The sequence below is a fragment of the Neomonachus schauinslandi genome, chromosome 2, assembly GCF_002201575.2.
Source record: "Neomonachus schauinslandi chromosome 2, ASM220157v2, whole genome shotgun sequence".
Classification (NCBI taxonomy): Eukaryota; Metazoa; Chordata; class Mammalia; order Carnivora; family Phocidae; genus Neomonachus; species Neomonachus schauinslandi.
Window position 1 is genome coordinate 198,827,630 of NC_058404.1, and position 22,956 is coordinate 198,850,585.

The following is a 22,956-nucleotide window of genomic DNA, read 5'->3' on the forward strand; positions in this document are numbered from 1 at the left end:
AATTACAATCGCTGGCCCATGGCCATAATTGATGATGCTTTGAGAGACGCTGTAACGGCTTTCTCCCCATCAGACATGCGGAGACGTGAGTGTCTCTGCCTCAAGGACCCCCTATGGATTGCTCACATTTCCCTGCTCCTGGACCATCCGCCCTGCAGCCTGGGCAGGGCCACAAAGCGGGACAGATGCACCACTGCGGGCTTACCTTGGGGGGCTTCAGACTTTTCCCGCGATGTCTTTTGGAGCGCAGGAGCCGTTCCCTCTCCTAGAAGGAGACACACCTGTTGGCATTTGCAGCCAGCTCACATCACACCAGCCAACCCACCGGCCCTCACCCCGTGCCTGCCTGTCCGCACTGGGCGTGGGTCAGTCCAAGTTCTGAGCACCAGCGTGATGGCCGCTTCCCAGAACTGCAAACTATGGGGCCACCCGGTTTACTCAAGTCCTTAACAAGACTGGGACTGTCTTGAGAAAAATCCCCAAATATGCCAATCCTGAAAGCCCCAGCCTGTGTGCTTTGGGGGCTGGAAGCTGTAAAGCCCTGGGCAGTGTGGACTAGTGAGGTCTGCAGCCCAGGATGAAATAGCTTGTGGCTGAGTTCAGACTGAGCTGGGACCAAATCCCCAGGGACCTCCTCCAGACCAGGTGATGCACTTTATTCCTCTGACTTCAGGTTCTTCCTTTGCTCTACGGGGCTAGAACCCAAAATGCAGTGTGGAGGCTGTGACCACCTGGTGGCCGCCGTCAGGAAGAATAGTGTCTGCAGAGCAGTAGAAGGTGTGCAGCCTTCTATCCCAGGCAAAACCAGGACATCTCTCCCTCCTAACCAAGCCCTGCTTTCCCCCTTGGCTGCCAAGAAACCCAGAGACAAATCTGGTGCTTGGTTCCAGCCCCTATGGTCCACCTACTTGTCCCTCCTCATCTCAGTGGATGTGACTATCTGCATTTCCTCTAGTCTCTGGTTTATTATTCCTTTTTCAACTGTATCATCATTTTATTGAAGGTGTGTTTATCTTATGCTGTATCAAGTCTGTGTAATGAAGAGAGATGAGAGGATGGGTGGGCAGATGGAAGGAAGAGGGATGGAAGAAAGGAGGGGAGGGTGGGAAGGTGGATAGATGGATGGATGGATGGATGGAAGGAAGAAAAGAGGGAAGAAGGAGGGGAGGATGGGAAGGCAGGTGGATGGATGGAAAGAAGAAGAGATGGAAGGAGGATGGGAAATGGGAGTATGGATGGATGAGAAGAAGGCCAGAGGGATAGAATGGGTTAGTGGGTGGAAGGAAGGAGAGAAGGAGTTAAAGAGAGAGGAAGATAAGCCAGCAATGTGACCTGGACAATTATGGTCAAAGCTTCTTCTAGAATTTTCATCACTGGTTTGTCTACACTTTGAAGACCCATGAATGGAACTGCCACATTCCCTCTTGGGCAATAAGAACACGCTTTGCTTCTAAGATCCAACTGAAGCTTAATACAAATGCTCCCTTATGATGCCTAAGCTCCTTTCACAGTCAGCTGGAGAATTCTCTGGATATAACACTCTACCTACTAAGACATACTCCTCTCCCCTTAATCTTACACACACAGAGTCTTAGTAAGCCCTTCAAATTCTAGTCTGATTATAAGGTTCAGGCTTTCAAGTTCATGGTCTGCGACAACTGAGCTAAAAGAAAAAAAAAAAAAAAAAAGACTTCTCAGGGACAAATCGTGCCCACTCTGTAGAGGCCAGAAGACTCATTCTCAAAACTGATGCTTCCTCTTAACGACAGCACATCAGGGAGAAGATTTGAGAAAAAGAGTAGCCATGGAAACGGCTCCCAGTTTATACAAAGTCCGAGGCTGCTTTCAGGCCGAATAAAGCAGGGAGGTGGCCGGGATGAGCTCCGTGAGGCCCCGCCCGCTTTAGCAGCTGCGCCCTGGAGCCTCCACGCCATTCCTGACATCGTGTCCCTTGGCTCCACACCAAGCACAGACATACCAGTGAGAGGTCGTCGATGACATGCTGCTGCTCCAGCACCTGCAGCCGCAGGAACTCGATCTCCTGCTCGTCCCTGGTCAGGCTGAGGTCATTCAAGGAAGTGTGTCGCTTCAGAGACGCCTGGGCAGACAGCTTTTCTTTCTGCAGCCAGAGGGAGAGAGGAAGGATGATGGCCAGCCGGTCCCCAGGCTGGAGGAAGCGACAGATACAGACCAGAAGCCAGCATGGGGCCCGGCCAGCAGGGTCCACTGCTGAGAGAAAGGGCTGGGCAGGCACGGGGGTGGGAGGTGGTCACCCAAACCGGGCCCTGGAAGCTGGACGAGGAAGCTGGGGAGGCAAGCCCGCCACCGGTGATCACACACCCTCACTCCTGGGCCTGCTGGGGACACCGGGACGAGAGCCTTGCACCCCACAGAGCCTCAGTCTCGTTGCTGTAAATGGGGTGACTCACCCTACCTTGGACAATGAACCTCAGACTCTTGCACAGACCATCACAGACCAGAACCGCCCTGACCACAAAGACGAGCCACTCTTGTCGGAGAGAATGCAAATTCCTTATGCAGAGAAAGCCCTTGGAGCAGAAATGGCCACAGCTTTTCACCTAGTAAGCGTGCACTAGAACCAGGTACGCTGGGAGGCCTTGCCCTGCCACCACTCCATCCTCCAGACAACCCTCGATGCTGGTATTGCCATCCCCACTTTCTGGATGAAGGCACTGAGGGGCAGAGGGAATGAGGGGTGCATCTAAGGCCACGGGGGTGGCAGGCAACAGAACACAAGCCTGGCCCAGCTGCGGGGCACTGAGGGCCCAGAGAAGTGGGAGCAGGGGGGATGGGCGCGGACTGAGACCCTCATGAGCTTCCTGGGGGAGGCAGGGGCCGCGGGGAGAACATGGACTGTGAGGGTCAGGGCTGGAGAATCCCAGACGGAGAGCAAAACTCGGGGCTGGTGGTCCCAGGTAGCCAATGACTCACCATTTCCACATTTTCCCTTGTGAGGCTCTTGATTTTCTCCTCCATCCTCTGGATGCTCTGCAGCAAATCCTCATTCTTCTTGTTCATTCGCTTGTTCTTCTCCACAAGGGGCTTCAGTTGGACCTCGGTCTCCCGGGAACGTTTCAGCTACGATCAGAAAGACACAGAAGGCCGGTGGCTTTAACACCCAGTGAACTGCTGACGTCACACCATGGAGGCCGGCAGAGATCCAGCCTGGGCCTTCCTTGGGACTGGAGCTGCCACTGTTAGGACCACATTTCCTGAATGGCACAAACCTCCAAAAAGATCCCACAGACACCTGGCTTCCAAACACAATGTCCTATGTGAGGCTCAGAGGGCCCTGGTTAAGGCAAGAGAAGGAGGCTGCAGCCCAACAGGGAGGCTCACAGACCTGCCTCAGGGCCCCCTGTCCACTAGTCTGCACTTCCTCCACCTCTGGGCATAACCCCCAGGGGTCAGGAGTCACAGGCATAAAAGTCAATCCAGTGACCTAGCCGCTCTTGGCCACCATTCTCCCCCAAAGTGCAGACCTAGCAGAAAGCTCTGCCTTCTTCGGGCAACAGGGAAGGCCTGGGCACCACTCATTGCCAGACTCCGTGCTGGGGATACAAAGATAAGTAGGGTGGGCATTAGCCCTGGAGGCGCCCCCCGAGTCTTGACAACCGGCAGGGTATCCTTCCAGTCTCTCTTGTCTGATCGGCATTGGGGGAGCCCCTCGTGGGGCTGGGCTGGGTCAAAGGATGGCACAACAGGGTATCCTCCCAGCGGATGGAAGAGGAGGGCAAAGTCAGTAAAGGAGGAATGAACATGGTGAGACAAGAACACAGCTCGCTCAGTGCAGAGGAAACACAGGATGTGGGGTGATGCTCAGAGGAAGCGTGGGCACAGTGAGGCCTGGTTGAGGGATCTGGAGAGCTCTGTCACTTAGTTTCTACCCCTGGACCTTGAGGGCTTCGAAGAACGAGCCCTCTGTGGTCAGGTCTGCCTTCTAGAACAAACTGTGGTAAGCCTCACCGGGCTTATTCAACCCTCCCCACAACCCGAGGACGGGGTCCCATCCCCATCTCCCAGACAGAGAACCTGACTGCAAAGAGCCGGGGCGCTGTGCTCCTAGCCACACAGAAAGTCCTGGAACCGAGAATCAAGCTCATGGACTGACCGCAGATCCCTGATTTGGGGGACCAAGCTGTCAAGGAAGATAAAAAAAGTCGGAGAAGCATCCATTCATATATAAAATGGACCTTTGATCCATGGGTTCTTCTTCTGGAAATGTACACCATGCAAAGGAACCTGATCAGCCTAGAGATCCGCCAGTAAAGGACTGAGTGAATGACCCACGGTGGGTCCGCATCATGGAGTGTGGGCTGCTGAGCAGACAGCATCAGCCAGCATGTCCTGCTGGGCAGGGCTGTAACCCACAAAGCAAGTTGCAGAACAATAATACAGAGGGGAAATAGCCCATTCATAACTGTAAAACAACAACAGAAAGTCCCTTAGGGTGTCGATATGTTTACACGAGCATTAAAACCATGTAAGAACCACCTCAAAGAGCTAAGGGTAGTTATTTCATGATTTTAAGATCAAAGTGCTGGCTAGCTGGTCGATTTCTGCTTTAAACACTTCAGGGTGCTCCGAACTGTTTCAAGCAAGCTACATTTGTTTCTAATCTTCTTAGTAAACTATTCTGTAGCCCACGAGGGACTTTTTTTTTAGTTCATGAATATTTACGTGGAAAGCGTACATCTAATATTAGACATATGGTCTGATTAAAGCCATTTAAAAACATGCCTTTAAAAATACTTGAAGGAAATGAATTAATCTTGATCCTGTTACAATTGTGAAAAGGTTGGGGCGCGTGGGTGGCTCAGTTGGTTAAGTGTCTGTCTGCCTTTGGCTCAGGTCATGATCTCAGGGTCCTGGGATCGAGCCCCACATTAGGCTCCCTGCTCAGTTGGGAGTCTGCTTCTCCTTCTCCCTCTGTTCCCCCTGCTTGTGTGCACTCTCTCTCTCTCTCTCTGACAAATAAATAAATAAAATCTTCAAAAAAAATTTTTTTTTAATTTTTTAAAAATTGCGAAAAGGTAACATTCATTAACACTGTTCATCTCCCGTGTTCTTCAGATATGATATAGATGGACTTATTTTCATAATAAAATTTAGAATCAACAGGAATATGATGAGGCGTTTGTCAAGAAGTTTATGTACCAACTCCCACTTCATAAAAATTCATTTGGCTGTTTATCCAGCAAATTTATGTGTATTCAATAAACCGCTCTTTTTACTACAGATTTATATTTTTAACCCAAAGTCCCATTCATTATTTTAAAATTAGAAATCCGTGAACTTTTATGCAAAAAATAAACGTGATCCATAATCACACCACCTAAAACAACATCCAATATCCAGCACGATGACAATGGATTTTTGTTCTGTAAACTGCTTATCATTTAATCTACCGCCAGCCCATTTCCATGGCAAATAAATAGGATCTGTATCACCATTCTTAATGATGGCACACAATGCACTGCATAAATGGTCCATAATTATGTTTCCCAGTACTTGAGTATTGAACAATTGGGCTTTTGTTTCGTTTCGGGTCGGTTTTGGTCGCTAGCATAAACAACACTGTAGTGAACATCCTGTCCACACCCCTCACATCTCCCTCCGACTGTTTGCTCAGGATAAATTCCTGTAGAAACAAAGGGCAGTCACAGCTTTCTTCACTGAGCACACGCTAGATTTTTAATCAGAGATTAATGAGAAAGAAAGTAAAGAAAACCAGAAGGTCTCCACACTATGTGTTCAAGGCAGGCTTTGCGGCCCCAGGGCGGCTTCCTCATGCACTACAAGGGCACCATCTGTGTCTCAGGGGCCTGATTACCAGTTCGTTCCTCTCGTCTGCCAGTAGGGTATTTCTGTCCTCCAGCTTCCGTATCACCGAGTTCAGCTCGGCAATTTTTAGCTGGAATCGCCGCACGTCTCGCTCATCCATATGTTGATCCTAAGAAAAACGTCAAGATACAAATGTACTTTGAAGAAGCTTACAGGACTCCAAGCACTCTCAGAAAACCCATGGGATGTGACCGAGAGCTCCTTGTTGGGAGGCCCAAAGCCAGGTGGGGCTCCCTGAAGTTGAGCCACACAGACCGGCACTCCACGTCCCAACAGGGACTCACGGGAAGACTTCATCTCCAAGTGACAAGACCACGAAGACCTCCAATGGCTCCCGAACAGCCAAATGTGATCTCTGGGGACCTTCACGTCTGAGCCCCCATCCACTGTGCCTCTCTTACAAAGGCCCATCATGGCCATGCTAGGACATTCCTCAAGACCCACTGGGCCAATCTTGCTGACCACTGAAATGCCAGCACCTCATATGGGATCTGCACAGAGCATGCATGACAGACATTCAAACATGTGGTGATTGAATGAGTGAGTGAATGAATGAATGAGTGAATGAGTGAGTGCATGCTGCTTCAGCCTCCTCTGTGCACATTAAGCACCAAGCTGTTGCCCCCAAAGCCCTTCCCTGCTGGCTAAGCCCCTACCCATCTTGCAGGACTCCGACTTCAAGACTGGGTCCCCTTCCTATGCTCCTATCGCACATGCGCACAGATGTCTTCATTTCCTTCTTGTCCACTGAGCTCAGGACGGCTGGAGGCACAAGCAGCTGGATGCTCACCTCTATATCCCCAGGCCTGGGCCTGGCACATCATGAATGTCAGCTCATTTAGGGAGGGAGGGAGGGCAGGACAGATGGACGGATGGAAGGGAGGAAGGGCGTGAGGAGGCAGGCAGGCAAGGTAACCAGAAGCATGACCCATAGAAAGAAGGACAGGACCCAGTGCTTGCACCTGCCGCTGTCCCCCTCACCTGGATGCCCATGAGCTCTGCCATGTCCCCTATCCCAGGCGGGAGCTCTCTCTTTGGGCTACTGTGGTACCGTTCTGCCTCTTTGACCTGAACCAACTGCTCATCCAAAGCCTCCTTCTGAAGAAGCAGCTTCTGGGTCTGACCCGTCTGAACCCCAAGTTCCTTCTCCAAGGCCAGAATCACACGGTCCTTCCCTCTGATCTCATCCATCTGCAAAAGAGAAAGAATAAGCCATCAATCTAGGGACTCGCACAGGGAAATCTCTCCCTCGTTGGCCTGAGGCCCAGGAAACTGTTAAGCAGGACCATGGACCTGGGTCAGCTGAACTCAGAAAACTCAGGACATAGAGAGACCACAGCCCATGGCCCAGGCCCTGCTCCCCTGAGCACAGAGGAGCAGAGAAGTTATGGGTTCAGTGATCTATATGGCCAACTGGACACTTACCGGTGAAAGATATCTATGATCGTGTCTCTCTCATCTTAATGAAAGAAAATAAAATCCTGACCCCCCCCCAACCCCCTCCAGCCACCTCACCCCCCGTAGCTCAGCTTCTTCACAGAGTTGGTGGGTCTCGTCTCCCACTCACTCCCCAAGCCTCTCCTGTCTGGTCACAGCCCCCACCCCCCCACCAAAATAGCTCCTGCTAAGGTCTTCAATGCTTCCCTGGCCCCCCAATCCCACAGGACAACTTTCTGTCCTCCATCCTTCTCACCAGCATCTGGCCCATGAACCTCTCACCCTACTCCAGCCCTCTGCCATGAGAGCTTGGTTTCTATCTTTACAGACTCACCATTCTCTGGCCGCCATCAGAGTCTGCAGTTTCCAAGGCCTGGCCCTCTCCCCAGTCTGCACCCTTTCCCCAGGCAGCCACATCCTCACTCACGATATTAACTCCCCCCATCTGCTGCTGACACCCCCAACGTATTCCCCAGGCCCTGACTTCTTGTGGAGCACCAGATTCATAGAACCAACTGGTTACTTGACATCTATGCTGGGGTCTCTAAAGGACCTCAGCCTCTCCACATGCGAACCTTCATGTAAGCCCCAGTTTGCCCAGCCTGCTCTTGTCCCGCATTCTCCAGAGGACACCAAGCAGAAAGAAGCTTACAGAAGAGAAAGCTTTGGCCCCGGGCCATAGACTTGCACTGATTCCAGACACAAAGCCAACAGCTGGGAAACTGCCCCAGTAAGGGTGCTGTACTTGGGTTCGCACCCTCCAAATCCATGTCCTTCCTAGAACCTGATAACATGATGTCATTTGGGAAAGGACAGTTGCAGATAGAATCAGTTAGGAGAAGGTCACCCTGGAGCAGGTGGGCCCTAATGACTGTGTCCTTAGAAGAGAGGAAGAGACACACAGACACACAGGGAGAAGGCTGGGTGGAGACAGAGGGCAGAGGCCGCAGGGATGGACGCAGGAGCCCGGGAACGTCATGGACTATCTGCAGCCCCAGTAACCAGAAGCAGCAAGCCCGGCTCCTCCCCGCGCCTTCAGAGAGCACAGCCCCATGCCACCGGGATCTCAGACCTCCTGCCTCCAAAACTGCAAGCCAATACATTCCTGTTGCCTCAGCCACCCAGTCTGTGGCCCCTTCATTACAGCAGCCCCGGGAAACTGAGGCAGGCTTTAACAGGGAGAGGTTCCCAAGCACTGGGGTTTCATTCATTGATAAAAGCCACAAGAGTTTCGGCTACAGGGATGACTCTATCATCGTGGGATTTAGGAATAAATGCTACTTGACCTAAGGCACACAAAAAGTTCTGAAAAGAACACCAATGCTTTAATAAGGCCGATTTTGACGGAATCCCCTCTGGATAAAGTCTGCAGGATATGCTATCTGTGGTGCTATTTAATGCGTATCTGGGGGGTCCCCCCATGCACGGAAGGATGGAAGCAATGCAATACTCTAGTGCTTTGATCACCCAGCCTACAAGTTACAGCCAGATGAGATCGACAACTTGGCACAGTGGAAAAAGCAAGCACAGTGTCCAGGGCAAGAAGTTAGGGACCGGGCACTAAGCTCCCGTTGGCAAGCTGTGTGACCTCAGCCAAGCCACATAACCTCTCTACACCTCAGCTTCTGCACATAGAAAAGGGGTCATAGGAATATCCACTCAAAAGGGGAGCAGAGACAAGCAGGCTGGTGGGAAACTGGGCCACTGGGCCTTGACCCCACCACTTCCCGGCCCCATCGCCTGGGTCATGTTCCCTGATTTCCTCCTGTGCCTCAGTGTTCTCATCTGTGAAATGTGGATAAGAACAGCACATAACTACTAGGGATGTTTTGAGAATTAAATGTGTTAACACATGGAAAGCGGCCGGCATGGAACAGGCATTCCATAGACGCTAGCTCTGATGAGAGTTGTCCAATGGCACATAGTAGGTCTCCACAAACAGTAGCACCTGTTCTTCCTAGACTTTGTCTCCTTTACGTACTTAGATATTGAGGAAATGAGTGAATACTGTAGATGTTTGAATTGTGGTCCCTAAAAAGACATGCCCACATCCTCACTTCAGACTCCTGTGAATGTGACCTCATTTGGGAAAAGGGTCTTTGCAGACGTCATTAAGTAAAGACAGTAAAATGAGGAGATCATCCTGGATTAACTGGGTAGGTCCTAAATCCACTGATGAGTGCCATTGTAAGAAGAAGAGAGGCCAGGGACAGAGAAGAGAAGCCACAGGGAGGAGGTCAGGCGAAGAGGGAGGAGAGGGGAACGCAGCACCAGGAGCCCCAGGAGCTGGGAGAGGAGGGAAGGAGCCTCCCCTGTAGCCTCCAGAGGGGCACAGCCCTACCCACACCTTGATTTCTGACTTCTGGCCTCTGGACTGTGCAAGAATCCACTTCTGTAGTTTTAAACCACGAAGTTTGTGGCCATGTGTTAAGAAAGTCACAGGACCACATCTTCTTTATCCATTCATCTGTTGAAGGGCATCTCGGCTCTTTCCACAGTTTGGCTATTGTGGACATTGCTGCTATGAACATTGGAGTGCATATGGCCCTTCTTTTCACTACATCTGTGTCTTTGGGGTAAACACCCAGGAGTGCAATTTCTGGGTTATAGGGTAGCTCTATTTTTAATTTTTTGAGGCACCTCCACACTGTTTTCCAAAGTGGCTGTACCAACTTGCATTCCCACCAACAGTGTAAGAGGGTTCCCCTTTCTCCACAACCTCTCCAACATTTATTGTTTCTCCTGTCCATTTTTGCCATTCTAACTGGTGTAAGGTGGTATCTCAATGTGGTTTTGATTTGAATTTCCCTAATGGCTAATGATGATGAACATTTTTTCATGTGTCTATTAGCCATTTGTGTGTCTTCTTCAGAGAAGTGTCTTTTCATGTCCTCTGCCCATTTTTTGACTTGATTATTTGCTTTTTGGGTGTTGAGTTTGAGAAGTTCTTTATAGATCTTGGATACCAGCCCTTTATCTGTAGTGTCATTTGCAAAGAAGATGTGGTCCATATATACAACGGAATATTACTCAGCCATCAGAAAGGATGAATACCCAACTTTTACATCAACATGGATGGGACTGGAGGAGATTATGCTAAGTGAGATAAGTCAAGCAGAGAAAGTCAATTATCATATGGTTTCACTTATTTGTGGAACATAAGGAATAGCATGGAGGATATTAGAAGGAAGGGAAAAATGAAGGGGGGCAGAAATCGGAGGGAGAGATGAACCACAAGAGACTATGGACTCTGAGAAACAAACAGGGTTTTAGAGGGGAGGGGAGTGGGGGGATGGGTTAGCCCAGTAATGGGTATTAAGGAGGGCAGTACTGCATGGAGCCCTGGGTGTTATATGAAAACAATGGATCGTGGATCACCACATCAAAAACTAATGATGTATTGTATGGTGACTAACATAACATTAAAAAAAAAAAAAAGACCAAATTAGGGGGGAAAAAAAGAAAGAAAGAAAGTCACAGGAGAAGAATACAAATGCCCTTCCCACTCAGCACACTCCGGGTGATGAATTAAAACGGATTGTGATCTGCACTCTCATCCTTGTGAATCATGCACCTCGAATCCAGACACAGACCGCCATGGCGGACAATACTGGTTAACAGCCCGGGGAGCAGACGAAAGCAGGCTCAAATGCACCCCCCCAGACACACACTGTGTGACCTTCTGACACACAGGCGGGGCCACCTGTCGGACCCAGCCTCCGCCTCTGTAAAGTGGGGACATGGGAGACCGTTCTAGAACCTATCCTCTCCAGTTGTGGAGATTTAGATTTTAGTGCAGATCCTGGCATATTATAAGCTGCGATCAATGTTGGCTGCCACCACTAATCTATGTTAGCTCCCGGTGAACATAAGGCTATCTTATTTAAACAGCAGACCATTAAACACTAATCAAATATAATAGAAGGGGTAATTGGTACCCTCAAAATACTGGGAGGTTTTCAAGCAAAGTCCTTCAGTTCTGGAAAACTCTGAGTCACCTTTCTTGGAGAGTAAAAAGTGTGCTCCCCTTCCCCCACTTCCCAGCCCCTGGTGACCATCTCCTGGATCCAGCCCAGGGCCCGCCAGGTGTGTTCCTGAAGCAGCTGCAGAACGTGCCCATGGCTCCCCCTGGTGGCGACCCACCAGGAGCTCCCCGCCTGGACCAAATCCCCTCTGAATGGGGAGAAGCACCGCCGGGCTATAGGGAAGAATCCTTAAGGATGCAGAAGACATTGTCCCCACCACTGAAGCCAGTCCAGAAGCAGTAAGAAGTATGTGAAAGTAGTTCATTAATGTAAACCACTCACCTGCTTTCATTAATGCAACAAATACTGAGCCAGGTGCCATCAATGGGTACCGGGAAACCTCTGTGAACAAAATAGGCCAGAGTCCCTGCCCTCAGAGCTTCCATTCTAGAGGGGGAGGTAGCCAATAAACATAATAAATAAGTCAACACTACAGTAGATTGGAGAGTGATTACTGCCGGCAGAAAAAAATAAAGTGCAGGAATCAGTGGGGGGGGGGGGGAGGTGCAAGTTAATATGTAGGATCCCCCGCAGCATCCAGGCCACACACTTCTTGCTTTGCACTGGAGCCCAGAAACGGAGCCCCCACCATGCATTATACTAGCTCATCCCACACAAAGCAACAGCATGGCAAGCAAGACAATTCTGGAATCCCAAATTCTGCACCTAGAAAAGTGCCAATTCCCCACTTACCCCAGGTAATGAGCAGAGGGCTTACACCCATCACCACGGGAGAGGTTCCTAGAAAACAGTCGCCACCAGCAGAGATGACTTCCAGGAACAAATGGACAATGCAGAATGGTTTCTGGAGTCAACATCTGCTAGGCTGTTCTATTTCCCCAGCCAGAGTCTGGAGGTCCCCAAGGGTAGGAGACTTGCCAAGCTCACACAGCCAATGGCAGGCTCTTCATTTGTCGACTCTGTGTCGACTCCCAGGCTGAGTTCTTAGCCACCCTACCCCCTGCCCCCAGGACCCTGACGAGGCCATGAATCTCTGCTGTTGAGATTCCCCGACCTGCAACACCCAAGTGTGAAGCCATTCCTTCTCCTAGCTCCTGGTCTCAGCATAGGCTTTAGGAGAGGGGTGGGACCGAAGCCATTCCAGTTTCCAGGGCAGGTCCTGATTGGCTCACACCACCCACATGCCCCGCCCCCTGACAGTAATTGGTTGGGGTCGGATTCGTGATGCAATCACAGCCAACAGCCTGGAGACAACATAGCTAGGACCCTTTTGTTCCTCCTTATTGAGCCAAAAAGGAGACTTTCTCTGGACTTTGTGTATGAGGACGGGGGTCCGGCACAGCGCGATGTGAGAGCCCAGAGGCTGAGAATGACGCAGCAGGAGGCCGAGCAGAGCCTGCCAGACCTGGATCCTGGAGGACGTGAGTGCCTCCGGAGCTGTGCCTGGAGCTCATCCCATTCCTTCAGTTACAGAGGCTGACAGATGACGGTTCAGGCTGGTTCCAGGTGGAATTTCTGTCGCTTGCAATCAAAAGAGCCTGACACAGAGTTCGGGAAAGCACACCAACTGGGAGATGGCTGTTCCTTCTCATACGCCAGTGTGAGCTCTGTACTACGTGTGTACTGACGAGACATGCTCTCTCCGGGTCTTCAGAAGACCCTCACAGTAGAGGGCATTCACACCCTCTTACAGCCAGCTGAGGCCCAGTGCGATGAATGTGCCCAGGCTCTCGTGAGCAGCAGAGCCGTGATGCCAACGGAGGGCCCCCTCTGCAGAGCCCGCGCTGTCCCATCAGTCCCACATCCGCCAGGACATTTGTCCCGGTGAAAACCTTTATTTGGCCAGCTCCCAACATGCCCACCAGTGTGAGAGTAACTTTGTTAGCCCCACTTTGCCCCAAAGTTTGAGGAATAAAAAATGAAGCCAAGGCTGCCACTCCAACACCCGTTCTCACTCTCCTCCTTGGTCCCTGTTGTCAGTGACTAGTGTTCACCCAAATTTCACGTCCACCCTAAAAGTCAGAATGTGATCTTATTTGGAAAAGGGGTCTCTGCAGATGTGATGATGTAAGTGAAGATGAGGTCACTCCAGGTTAGGGTGAGCCCTGGATCTACTCCTGGTGTCCCTGCAAGAAGGGGGCCAGACACAGACACACAGGGGAGGAGAAGGCCACGTGGCAGCACAGCCGGGAATGGCGGGGCCACAAGCCAAGGAACACCAAGGATTCCCAGCCACCACCGGAAGCCAGAAGAGGCAAGAAAGGACTCTTTCCCAGAAGCTGGAGGGGAGCACAGTCCTGCTGACCCCTTGATTTCAGACTTCCAGCCTCCATGACCATGAGAGAATACATTCTGGTTTTAAGCTACTGAGCTTGCAGTAATTTGTTACGGCAGCCCTGGAAGACTAACAGAGGGCCAGACTGGGATTTCTTAGGGGCTACTGTGCACTCAGCAGAAGGACATTTCCTGGTCCCCATTGCAACTAGGTGAGGCTGAGTAAGTGCTGGCCAAAGTGCTGGAAGGGGAAGTGTATGGAACTTCAGGGAAGACCACGCCCTTCTTCATCTGCCCTCCTACTGCCAACCTGGGATGACAATGTGATGGCTGGCTCTCAGCAGGGGTGAGGGGCCATGAGGACCAGAGCCACATCCCAAAGCCCATTCTGAGGCCAAAGCTGGGAGGTACCCGAGTCCCTCATGAGTCCTGTGGTGACACTTTCCAGACTTTGTACATGAGAGAGAAATAAACTTCCAACTGTTAAGCCCCAGTGGACTGGCGGGTGGGGGTGGGGGGTCGTCCGTTATGTGCAACCAGGCCAAAGCCTAACTGGTCTAGGAAATGAATCCAGAAACTGGTGTCACTGCCCCGTGTGGACCATAACTGCCTTTTCTTATTTGCTTCTCTTATGAGGTATGTTAAATGTACAAGCAGGGGTCCAAAGGCCTTCCTGCATTTCTAATCCAATCCAGCTGACTGAAGAAATGAAGTGCAGGCCACCTTCCGAACACATTGCCATGAGCAACAGGCCTGCCTGGGGAGTGACATTTTCCATACTGCAGGATAACAGAGAAATGGACACTTGTTCTTGTTCCTTGATTCTTCAAGTGTCCATTTTAAGGGAAAACCACACACACGCTGAGAACACCTGAATTGAGGATATTCCTGTTTAGTGCTGAAACGGAAACAGACACCAAATTCTTGGGTGCATTTTAAATTAAGCTCAAGCAGTCCCTTAGGCAAATATTTGTTCCTTCCCCCATTTTATTTACTTTAAATATGAATTTCTCCTGCAAGAGAGGAACATAGTTTACGCATCTCCTGTTACAGAAATGATAAGCTGGAGTTCACTTTATTCTCATCAACCTGGGGCAGGTATGTGATTACTCCCATTCTGTAGATGAGGTGCCACAGGTTCAGAGATGGTAAGCGACTTGATTGGGCTCACCCAGGGAACAAGACTGGATTCACACCCAGAGCAGACCTTCTCCAACTGCTCGCCTTCCCCTGATGTGATAATGCCCCCCACACACACACACACAACACACACACACATGAAGAGAAAAGGAGCTGGAGATTACTTCTGAGAACTCAGTATCAGTATGTGCTTAGGTTTTCTATAAACTAGAAATTTTAAAATCAGTGCATCTCCTCTTGCTGCTCTCAGTGCCGGATTGGTTAGATGCATACTGACACTCTGCCACAAATCGGGTGACTGATCTCGAGTTGGACAGCTGGGCAAGGAACTCCAAAAGGACATCTGGTCATTTTGCCTCTAGTCCCTAAGTCTCTTACAGGGTCTCCCACAGAGGGTCCCTCCCGCAGCCTCTACTTACACATTCCCCATGCTGAGATACTCACTATCTCCCCAGGAAGGTGACAGTTCTACTCTTTGGAGCCTTTGGAATCCAAAATCTTTCAGGTATTGAGGGTGGGGAATGAATGACCATGTCCTCCAATGACCAAAGCTTTTTAAAGAAAAAAAAAAAAGAGGTTCCTGCCCCCAGAAAACATTCTAAGGGCCTGTCACTGAAGTGTCCTGCCCCTTGCCTTCCTGGCCACCTGCACTGCTAGAGCTTGTCACAGACATGGTGGGATCCAGGTCAGGCCAGAACTGGGCACACAGAGGAGCTTGGTACTGTCAATGAGTGAGTGACCAGGCCAGGGCACAGGGACTCTCTGCTTGTGAAGTCACTTTCCCTGGACTGGCTTCCTAGTCCACAAAATGAGACAGCAGGTAAAGAACTACTTTCTGCAAACAAGTCTACGTACAGAAATCTGACAAGGAGAACGGGCAAAGTCCCTGTGCCCCAGCAACATCATTTGCTGCTCAGCCATCTGTCCTCCCCACCCCCACAGCCACATCCCCAGCAGCAGCGTCTGAGCGTTCCCACTGCTCCACGTCCTCCCTAATCTACATATTACTGGATTTTATTTGTTAATATTTTATTTAGTACTCTTATGTCTATGTTTATAAAGGACAATTTACATTTTTTCTTTTCTTTGTATCATTGGTTTTGGGATCAGAGTTATGCTGGCTTCATAAAATGAATTGGAATATGTTCCCAATTTCTCTTTTCTGGAAGAGTCTGTGTGTAATTAGTTTTATTTCTTCCTTAAATACTTAGAAGAATTTACTTGTGAAGCCTCTGGGATTGGGCTTTTCATTGTGGGAAAACTATTAATTACAGATTTAATTTGAACAGCCACAGGACTACTCACATTTTCTATTTCTTATAGCGTCAGTTTGGTTAAGTTGTACTTGTTCAAGGGATCTGCCCACTTCATCCAAGTTTCCAATTAGATACGCTGTTCACAAAGTACACGTACTGTCTCTTTAACTTCTGTAGGGGCTGTGGTAGTGCCCCTTTTACGGTCTGTATACTGGGGATTTGTCTCTTTGTCCCTTCATCCGTGTTCCTCAGAGCTTATCAGTTGACCTATTCTAATCAACTTTTGATGTGTTGATTTTCTTTACTGATTTGCTTCAGTGATTCCTGCTCTTTAAGGTCCTTCATTCTGCTTTCTCAGAGATTAATTTGCTGTTCTTTTTCTTTCTTCTCGAGATGGAAGCTTGGAAGTTTGATTTTCACTGTTTTTCCTTTTTGTCTAAAATCTGTTTTATTCTAAAGAACACAATTTTTGAAAGAAAGTGTGTATGTCCCCTTGAAAAGAATCATATCTGCAGCTGCTAAAATACTGTATTCTGTCATTGTAGCTCTGGTCAGTTCACTGTACTGTTTAAATCTTACGTATCTTTGTTCATCTATTACCTATGTGTTCTATCACTTGCTGAGACAGAGTGCTATTCTCCAACTATAACTGTGGATTTGTTTCTCCTTTAATTTTAATGTTTCTCTTTTGTACGTTTTGAAGTTTTGTTATTAAGTGCTATTAAGAATTGACCCCTTTATTATTAAGAATTGTCCCTACTTTTCTTTAGTTTTGCTCCTTGCCTTAAGATCTTTGACATGAATAAAGTCAGACCGGCTTTCTTTTGCTTAGTGTTTGGATATTGTATCTATTTTCATCCTTACAGTTTTCAGTCTAACCATGTCCTCATAATCAAGATGCACCTCTTATAAATATCACTATTGTTGCTGTCGTTGACTCTAGTCTGAGAAGCTTAGCTTACTTGCCTTTTCAACCTTCTGCAGCACACAGGTTCCAAGTCCGACAGTCATCCTGAAGGGCAGACTTGTGGGGTGCCTGTTGCAGCCCCTCCATCTGGCCAGCTTTGTTTCCTAAGTATGGTATGGCTCTGGGAGATTTCAGTCTGCCTTTCTGCCCAGCCTCACTGGCCTCCCACATCACCCCAGAACTCAGTGAATATTTTAGGATGCAAACCGGCCCCATGTGTGGGATCCTCTAGTTTCCTATCTTTCATGTTGACCCTGAGAGATGGCAAAAAGCCCTGCTCACCTCTCTCAACCCTGGTGGAGTCTCTTTGCTGGGGGAAGCCCAATCCCCAGCCCACACCCAGGATGAGCAAATGCCCCCTAGGGAAGAAAGTGGCTGGTAACTGTCAGCTCACTTGGGCAGGCTCTCTCTCCTCCCTTTGAAATTGTAGCTCTTCTAGATCTCAGAAATTCCACAGTCCTCCAGTCTTTAAAAACACGATTATTTGCAATTTATGGTTTTCCCCAGTTGTTGCAACACAATGGCTGGCCTATTCCTATGTATTCATCTTACCTGGATGTATAAATGTGCTCCGGTTTATTAATGAAATGAATAAATAAATGCCCAGCACTTCAATAAGCTTCCACAGTCCTTTCTTCTATTAACCTCATTTTACAGGTGAGAAACTTGTGCTTCTGAACTGTTCCATGAAATACCAAGGATCCCACACCTAGCAAGAAGAGTTCTAACTGCCCAAAGCCTCTTTACCATCACTAGGACAGGCAGGGGCTTTGCTAGAAGCCCCGTGCCTAGAACCATGTCTGTTGCACCGTGGGTCCTCAAAACTCTTGCGTTTACTGCACACCTGTGGGAAGGAAAGGATGCATGCAAGAGGAGAGGAAAGAATGCATGAAGGAAAGGATGCACGTGGGCGGGAAGAAAAGGGTGCATGCATGCCAGCTGGGAAGGGGTGCAGGCAGCACGTACCAGCCTGCGGATGTCACGCTCGCATTCGCGCTTGATGCGGTGCACCTCGTCCTGGTGTGCCTGGTAGGCAGCGCGCAGGTCCGCCGCCTTGGTCTTGTCGGCCTGCATGCAGTTGCTGAGCGCCTCCTCCGCCTGCTTGCGTGCAGCCTTGAGCTCCAGGATTTCCTGCTGCAGCCGCAGGCGCTCGCCATCAAAGGTCCTGCGCGCCTCCTCTCGCGCCTCGGCCAGCAGCGCCGTCTTGACCTTGTCGGCCGCGCCGTCCCGCAGCACATTCAGCGTGGCCTGCAGCCGCTGCAGCTCGCCCTCCTTGATCTTGGCCGTGCGCGCCGCCTCCTGCTCGTGCTGCCGGATGAGCACCTCGCGCAGCGCCTGCAGCTCCTTGGTCTTCTCCTCGTGCAGCTTGGCCCTGAGCTCCGAGATGTAGGCCGTGTGCCGCCGCTGTTCCTGCTCCCGCTCCAGCTTGGCCTCCTGCAGCCGCTCGCGCAGTTTGCCCACCTGCGGCCGGAGCCCCGGGAGAGGTGGTCAGGGTCAGAGCTGGGGTAGCCAGCCAGACCCAGCCGCCACCTCCCCATGCCACTTTGTGCACAAGGGCCTCTGTGACCCTCCCCAGGTCCCTGCAGCCCAATTCCCCCTCGTGCCACCCCCACAGTCCTGACCCTCATCAACCCCACCTCTTTTCCTTCCTACTGTATTTCCTACTATTTTCTTGAGAATTTCTCTAGAGGTGAAAAAACATCTGAAGATGCTGGAAAGGACAGCCAAGCCTTTGACATCTCTTCCAATTTGGAGATTCACAAGAGAGCACAATTTATCCGTCACAAAACACAGGACACACAGGCAGAGATCATCTCTCACCAAAGAGGAACATATTTTACTCCAGAAATACCTTTCCAGGGCCTATGCACCGGACTGGGGACTTAGGGAGGATGAGAAGATGGAGCAGAGAGGGGCAGGCAGGGAGCAACCACCCTTACTGAGCTGCCCCCTCCATAGGCTGGGGGCTCCCACAGTTTCCCCACTTGAACTCCTAGGAGCCTCGGGAGGGAGGTACCTGTTTTGCTGGAAAATAGCAGTGGTGACCTGCCCACAGGGAGGAGCCAGCAGGGGACAGAGCCAGGCTCACCCTCAGGCACCTGGCCCCAGAGCCTGGCTCCGCAGATACCAGGCTGCCAACCCCGCCTGAGTGTATTTATCGAATCAGCAAAACTTAAAACATTGCTTGTAAAATGTGCCAAGGGAGTATTTTCTTAAAACACTCCAAAATGCTTTATTCAACCTTTTCAAGGATCACACAAAACACACACTCGGCAGGAACCCTTGCCAATCCATTCGCTTTCTAAGTCACACCAGTCTCCGAAGAACAGAAAGCAACTATATTGCACCGAGGACAAGCTGCTTCCGTGGGAGGCAGCAAGTTTCCCCAGACATGTTGAAGTTAATTTCAGTTGAGGAGTTTTACAATGTGCCTGGGTATCGATCAACCCTCACTCACAACAGCAGAGAAAGAAGTAAAACCAGCGCAGGCGAAGACACAAGATCAGCATCTCCTTGTGTCGAATACTCTCAACCACAGAAAGAAAATGGGGGACCCCGTCAGTCCTAGGTGTACCTCTCCCAGGGCTGGAAGTAGGAGTCTTTTCCTAATGGATTGAATGCCAAGGAACCAGAAATTTAAATACTGAACATGATTGCCCCGGCAAGGGACTAAATGCTTCTGGCATTGTCCTTTCTGGTAGGCCACACTCTTCTAATTTCCCTGGTTATTGCTGACAAGGACCTGAGTCAGAAGGAGGGGACTGGCCGCATCCCCAGCCTGCACTGATGTGGGATACTGAGCCTCAAGACGGTTAGTGTCACAGGTCAACTTGGCAGGGCCACGGGATCAGGTCATTTGGCCAAACACCAATGTAGATGTTGCCGTGAAGGTATTTCTTTTAAGATGTGATTCACATTTAAGTCAGCAGACCTTGAGTAAAGGAGCTGACCCTTCATAACGAGGCTGGGCCTCACCCAATCTGTTGATGGCCTCAAGGAAAAGGCTGAGCTCCCAGATGAGAAAGGAATTCAGCCTCCAGACTGCTTCAGACTCATGACTACATCAACTCTTGCTGAAATCCCCAGCTGCCTGCTCTGCAAAGTTCAGACTTGTCAACCTCCATAATCATGTGAGCCAACTTCTTAAAAAAATATCTGTCTCCCTCTCCCTCCCCATCCACACACACACACACACACACACTAGTTGGTGTGGTTCTGTGCATCTCTGAAGAACCCTGACTATATACTCTGAAACAGGACATCAGCGGCTGCCCATGAGGACTCGGGCAGAGGAAAGCCAAAGGCAGATGAGTGGATAAAGGAAGTTTGCTCACAGGTGGACAAGGAGGAAAGAATGTGGAGGGGAGCAGGGCGGGCCTGCTGAGACGGGCCAGGCCACACCAGTGTGTAAGGCAGGGATGCCGACAGAAGACGGGGTCAAGGGAAAAAGCCCCGCTGGGTCCCACCGGCTCTGCCCTGAGGAGCCGAGGGCTGAGCCCAGGGGCCACGACCCAAGTCCAGCAGAGCAAGGCTGGATTGGCCCACTGTGTACAGAGCACCTGCTCCTTACTCCATCGAGCTAAGCAAGTCTAAAAAGCAGCTGGCACTTCACCTGCCAGACGCCTCCAAGCTATTCCCCAAGTCCAGAGGCACAGCGGGAGGGAGGGGCCCATACCCGCCGCTCCTCAGCCCTTGGCTCCAGATGAGGCAAGAGCAAACTGACTGGGAGGGACCGCACCCTGGGGGAGGTGGGGAGGGTGGCTGGCACGGGGAAGCCTCTGAGCCAGCAACACCTGCCGCTCTGGCTGGAGCAGGGAAGTCAGCCTCCCCTCCCCCCTGCCACCCCACTCCTCGTCCGATCTGTCAGTGCTGGCTCCCCATTTCCAGGCCTGGCCACTTCTCCCACTCCCTGCCACCACCCTGATTGTGGCAGCCACCTCCCAACCAATAACGCCCCAGCTCTGCCCCTGCCCACTCCAGACCCAGGCCTCGGCAAGTCAGGGACTCATGGGTGTTGCTGAACACTTGGGACCGTGTGAGCACCGTTCCCTGGCTCACTAGCCAGCAAAAGCCTTAGGAGCCGGCTCTAAACGGCCTCTGTGAAGCCTTCCTGGGCTCTCTTGCCCCTACGCCATGTCCTAATATTTCCCGTGCAACACGGAGCGATGACACAGGGGTTTGCTGAATGAATGAATGAATGAATCAACAGACACAGTCAGCACTTCCCCTCGTCCTACGGTGTTCAACAGGATCCTCTGGAAAAACAACAACACTTTAACTGCAGCATCAATAATAATTTTATAAGATCATATAAAAATATCATTCAAGGGCGCCTGGGTGGCTCAGTTGGTTAAGCGACTGCCTTCGGCTCAGGTCATGATCCTGGAGTCCCTGGATCGAGTCCCGCATCGGGCTCCCTGCTCGGCAGGGAGTCTGCTTCTCCCTCTGGCCCTCCCCCCTCTCATGTGCTCTCTGTCTCATTCTCTCTGTCAAATAAATAAATAAAATCTTTAAAAAAAAAATATCATTCAAATGCAACTGTAAGTTTTCTATTTCTGTTTTTCCTACCAGCCCTTAAGCACATTGCCGACTGCTCTGAGAACAGAAGTTCCCTGAGCAGTGACACGAGGAAAGCCCTCCCGAGGGGCCGTGGGGGTGGCTGGGCTGAGAAATCAGGCAGCCAGGCGTGCCCCGCAGGGAGGTGGCCTGGTGACCCGGGGACATAGTCCCCGCAGGCCTGCATCCCAACCCAGTGCCACCACCTACACTTGTGCTGAGACCTGCTGTTACGGGTGGAGGTGTGTCCTCCAAATTCCCAATGGAGGTCCCAACCCGCCCGACCACAGAATGTGACTGTATTTGGAGATAAATCTGAAAAGATGTAATTAAGTCAAATAAGGTCATCTGCGTGGGCCCTGGTCCATTATTACCGGTGTCCTTAAAAGAAGAGATCAGGACACAGACACATGGGGACAGCCATGTGAGGACACGGGGGAGAAGATGACCATCTCCATGCCCAGGAGGGAGGTACCCCAGGGGAAACCAACCTGCCCACACCTTCATCTACCACTTCCAACCTCCAGAATAAATTTCTTGTTGTTTAAGCCACCAAGTCTGTGGTGCTTTGTGATGGTGGCCCCAGCGAGCTAGTTGACCTGGGCAAGTCACCTCTCCTCTCTGACCCTCAGTTTGCTCACCTATCAACTGGAGAAAGCCCCCCCAACCTCACAGGTCACTGCCAGGGTCAGGAGGCCGTTGAAGGCACCTGGTGTGACCTGCATAGTAGACATGTAATAAATGTCACAGCCAAGTGCCGGGTGACTGTGTGTGACAGGCAACACACGTGTGTGACTGTCCCATTCTTCAAACGACTCAGGGAGGCAGGCACATCAGAGGACCCCATGTAACAAAGGGGAAAATTGAGGCATGGGTGGTCACATGGCTTGCCCAGAGACCTCAAGGTGAGTTAGGTGGTGGGGGTGGGATGGAGCCCTGGCGGAACGACCTTTGCTTCCCGGTGGCCACAGCTGCTGTTGCTCCTTCGGGGTGGGACTTGCCAGCCCCAAAGGATCCCAGCAGGTGAATCCCTCCTGAGCTGCACAAAGCGTGGACAGGTTGGCAGAGGGTGACCGCCCCAGGCGTGGGGCCCTGAGTGTCTGGGGATGGGAGGGGGCACATTTGTCCCTAAGCTCCAGGAGCCCAGCCTTCCTCCCCTCCAGGTCCTGGCCTCTACCTCTGCTCTCCATGGCGCTGTCCTGAGCAGGGGACTGAGTCAGGGCCCAGGCCCCAGCCCCTCCCCACCTGGGAGCTGGACCCCATCTGGCCCCCTGCTGCTGCCCAGTCCCAGTGCACTCAACAAGACGGGACACCTACGACAAATCCCCAGCAGTCCCTCCCAGGGCTCCCGGTGCTGCGGGCAGGGCTGGAAGGCACACCACCTCAGGGCCTGGGTATAACCTCCCCCACCCTGCCCAGAACAGGCCAGACCCTCGGCCACTCAGGCTGCCCGGGAGCAAGCTCCCTCCCCCTC

General features: G+C 51.0%; 1 protein-coding gene across 4 annotated transcripts in view; it reads right to left on the bottom strand.

Annotated features, from left to right (window-relative positions):
• The window catches only part of JAKMIP1 (janus kinase and microtubule interacting protein 1), a 64,524-nt gene that overhangs the window by 40,854 nt on the left and 714 nt on the right, over nt 1–22,956 (bottom strand). For 2 of the 4 annotated variants that reach the window (XM_021677606.1, XM_021677605.1), the window contains exons 2-7: nt 17,892–18,386; nt 6,868–7,056; nt 5,855–5,974; nt 2,953–3,099; nt 1,979–2,119; nt 206–265 (exon numbers count right to left, since the gene is read on the bottom strand). In XM_021677606.1, the coding sequence (XP_021533281.1) occupies nt 206–265; nt 1,979–2,119; nt 2,953–3,099; nt 5,855–5,974; nt 6,868–7,056; nt 17,892–18,386 (1,152 nt within the window). Of the gene's footprint in view, nt 1–205; nt 266–1,978; nt 2,120–2,952; nt 3,100–5,854; nt 5,975–6,846; nt 7,057–17,891; nt 18,387–22,956 lie in introns of all 4 variants that reach the window. The other 2 variants (XM_021677604.1, XM_021677607.1) reach the window with 2 other exon arrangements.